The sequence below is a fragment of the Lactuca saligna genome, chromosome 3 (genome assembly GCF_052625555.1).
Source record: "Lactuca saligna cultivar CGN05327 chromosome 3, ASM5262555v1, whole genome shotgun sequence".
NCBI classification, from domain to species: Eukaryota; Viridiplantae; Streptophyta; class Magnoliopsida; order Asterales; family Asteraceae; genus Lactuca; species Lactuca saligna.
Genome location: NC_136419.1, coordinates 183571274 through 183575000, shown reverse-complemented (window position 1 = coordinate 183575000; position 3727 = coordinate 183571274). Strand labels below are relative to the sequence as shown.

The following is a 3727-nucleotide window of genomic DNA, read 5'->3' as shown; positions in this document are numbered from 1 at the left end:
AAATATTTTAATTTGTATGTGTAGCTTACAATAAGTCCAGTTATGTCTCTAGCATTTATTTTTATTTTTATTTTTTATAAGTTGTTTAAAATATAAATTTTGATTAAACAAATTGCATCACTTTAACAAGACTAAAATTACAAAAATATTTAAACTCATTAACCAAGATAATTTCAAAGAGAAAATAATATTTCCCTCTAATATTCCCTCTATCATCTAAATTAATTTAATATTGGAAAAAGATGATTTGCATCATAAGGATAATACTAAGATGGTGTTTTTATGTGATTGTGATACTAAATACTCAAAATGGGATTATCAATAGATAATTATTAACTGTAACTAAATTCTAGATCTTTGAATAAGATTATTTTATTTAGATAACATGACAAAAAAAGACGTATGTAAATTACATTATATGAAGGCAGTAAAAAAATGTTTATAAAATGGGAGTAGATTGTTTAAGAAATTTATCCATCCACATAAAATAAACATTTTTACAACTATGAGACAAGTCAATAAAACACATATTTTATGTGGATAAATTTTGAAATAGAAAAAGAGTACATTCATAAAAAAGACGTTTATAAATTAAGTTATATGAAAGAGTAAAAAAGTAGAAAAGAGAGATAGAAAAGACGTAAATATGAAAACATTTATTTTATTTAGATAACATGACTAAAAAAGACGTTTATAAATTAAGTTATATGAAAAGATAAAAAAGACATTTATAAAATAGACATTTATAAAAAGGACATGTTTGTGAAATGGGAAAAGACGTTCACAAAAGAGAAGTCTATTTTATTTAGATAACATGACTGAAAAATGACGTTAATATAAATTAACTTAAAAACAAGGGATTATATATATGACTAAGTAATATTATTTTCTCATTTGTTAATACGTTTTTACTCATAAATTATGTGAAAAAAGAACTGTTAACAAGTTACAATGTAAACAAAATATGGTTTAAAGTTGACAAAGAAAGAGTAATGAACAAACCTCGGGAGCAGAATCACGACAAGGAGATTCGCGACTCTTGTTTCGAGATCGATCCAAATTCACAATCGATTTCTCGTACATTTCATGCACTCGATTATCAGCTCCCGACTTCTGCAATGTCATTATCCCCTGTTCATCTGTTTGGAAGGTACTCCGATCCAACCTATTCATACATTTCTCATTTTGCAGTGAATCTGTTTGCTCGATTAAAAGTTGCGACATATTACTGTTTACAAACGACGAGGAAGAAGTTGTCGGGAACCTCCGCTTTCTGATCTTGCATGGAATCTCTGGGTTGCTGTTCTCCATCTGCAAATGGAAGCTTTGAAGAAAAAGAGATTGTTGGGTGAAGAGAGAAAGAACGATAATTGATGAAGACGAGGCGTTTGATAAAATGCCAAAGAGAAGAGGTGGCAAATACATGAATATAATGGGAACATGCATGTGGGAATGGACGGCGGGGATGATGGATGGGTAGAGGGTACCCACATTATTATTATTTATTACCATTTTATATTCCTCCTAACACGTTATATTGTTGTTTTAATGTTTCAATAGACAATAATAACTGGATATGCATAATTGTTATCTATGATTCTATTCTCTGGGTTTTCAAATATTTTTAATATTTGATTTACTATATATATATGATAAGAAGTTTGTTTTTGGTTCTTATTGAAATAGAGTAAATTACACAAATGGTCCCTATGGTTTGGGGTAATTTGCGAGCTTAGTTCATAACTTATTTTTTTAACTCGGAAGGTTCTTACTGTTTGTTTTTGTTACGCACTTGGTCCCTACTATTTGTTTTTGTTACGTGTTTGATCCCTATCTTAGCTAAAAAGATTATTATTTAAATAGGGAAAAATGTTTGGGTAGGTAAAATAAAGTGAGGGGGTGAGGTTGGAGTGTGTTTATTTAAATAAATTAAAAAATCAAGGGCAAAATAATCTTTTTAGGTAAGACAGGGACTAAACGTGTAACAAAAACAAACAGTAGGGACCTTCCGAGTTAAAAAAATAAGTTAGGGACCAAACACGTAAATTACCCTAAACCATAAGGACCGTTCGTGTAATTTACTCTATTGAATATTAATTTTTGAATGTTTGCTGACTAAGGTTAAAAGCCTGATTGAAGAGATCGCGTTCAAATTTCATGAACATTATTAACTCTTGATATTCATGTATATACATCGAGTATCTATAATTAGAGTTTGTTACAATACATGGAAAACGTTAGGATATTAATCGACTCCTCTACTTCGATGAATTGATCTTCATGCATATTTACTAACAAAGTGTCACTGACGTTTAGCTCCTAAGAAAGACTTACAACTAGTTTAAAATCATTGAGTCTTCTTCTTCAAGTGTCCCATATCAGCTATACTTTGTCCTTACACGTTTCTATATGCGTCATAGGTTTCTCCTCAAAGACTTTGCATATCGTATACTATATTGCTACAATTAGTCGTAAAATATGATGAAATATATTAGTATTTTAGATGAATAAATGTAAAATACGGATAAATGAGATATAAAATAGTTCATATTTGATAAATGAGTCCACAATCTAGAGATAATGATAAAAGAACAAAAATGGAGTTAAATATGGAGTGGATAAGGAAGAATTTCAAAGATATCATAAAAGTTCGCTTAGTGCCGCAAAGATTAGAGATAGCAATGCAAAGATGAGTTTTACTTTGAGAAGAATCAATGAGGATAACGGTTAGCAATGTGAAGACGAAGGTTTAGCGCTGCTAAGTTTATTTTCCAATAAGTACTAGATTTTCACATCTCTGAAAAACTGTGCAAAAATAAACCTTCTTAGGTTAAAAAAAAAAATAACCTTTGCTTTGTAAAGAAAAGGATAGAAGAGTTGCAAATAAGAATTTTTGAAGAAAATATTAGGTTTGCAATGGTTAACATGTTTTTTATTTGTTTTTTGTGTTTTTCTATAAATATGACAGGATAAATACATTCTCTTCCACATACCAAACATACAAATGTCATGAGCTACCCCCATGGTCTTTCATTGCAATGTCGAGGGTCAAATCTCGGTCTTACATACAAGTGTCATGGGCTACCCCTATGGTTTTTTCGTGCAATGTCGAGGGCCAAATCTTGGTCTTACATACAAGTGTCATTGGCTACTGTGACATCCCCAATTTCACGGCCAGAAAAGACCGATTTGTTTATACTTTATTTGAAAATCAAAGTATCCTTTTAATGAAATATGTTGCGGAATTTATTCCCAAAAATATGATAAGTAAATTATCAAAGCGTTTCCGAAGGAATGAGTTTTCATTATATTTAAAACTCTAAGATGTCATTGCCAATACAGTACATAAGCATAAACTGAAATAGTACAGGCCTTCCAACATTTATTATTCTAATGGCCTATAATCCAGAGATCTCTCATCAGATCATTACTCTTGTGTTCTTTTGCCACTGCATTTAATACAAAAAACTGAGTGAGTTAGGCTTGGGAGCCTGGTGAGCTTGTGTTCTTTTGCTACTACCTGTAATAAAAAAACTGAGTGGCTCAGGCTTGGAAGCCTGGTGAGCACATAGAGTTTTCAACCCATAATAATTAAGTTTATTAATTTTTATCAAATCAATCAACCCGATTACTCGTTCCCCTTATCCTCACTTTCTGTCCCTAAAGCATCTAAATTAAGGGATCTAGCCTAAGGATTTTCATCGGGATTAACAACATTGCTTTGGGT

At 30.9% G+C, this 3727-nt stretch overlaps 1 protein-coding gene across 1 annotated transcript in view; it reads right to left on the bottom strand.

Annotated features, from left to right (window-relative positions):
- The window catches only part of LOC145037597 (uncharacterized), an 8783-nt gene extending 7372 nt beyond the window's left edge, over positions 1–1411 (bottom strand). The window contains exon 1 of the mRNA XM_078986296.1: positions 1003–1411. Within this exon, the coding sequence (XP_078842422.1) occupies positions 1003–1311 (309 nt within the window). The 5' untranslated portion in view covers positions 1312–1411. The remainder of the gene's footprint in view (positions 1–1002) is intronic.
- Between the last annotated feature and the right edge of the window lie 2316 nt (positions 1412–3727).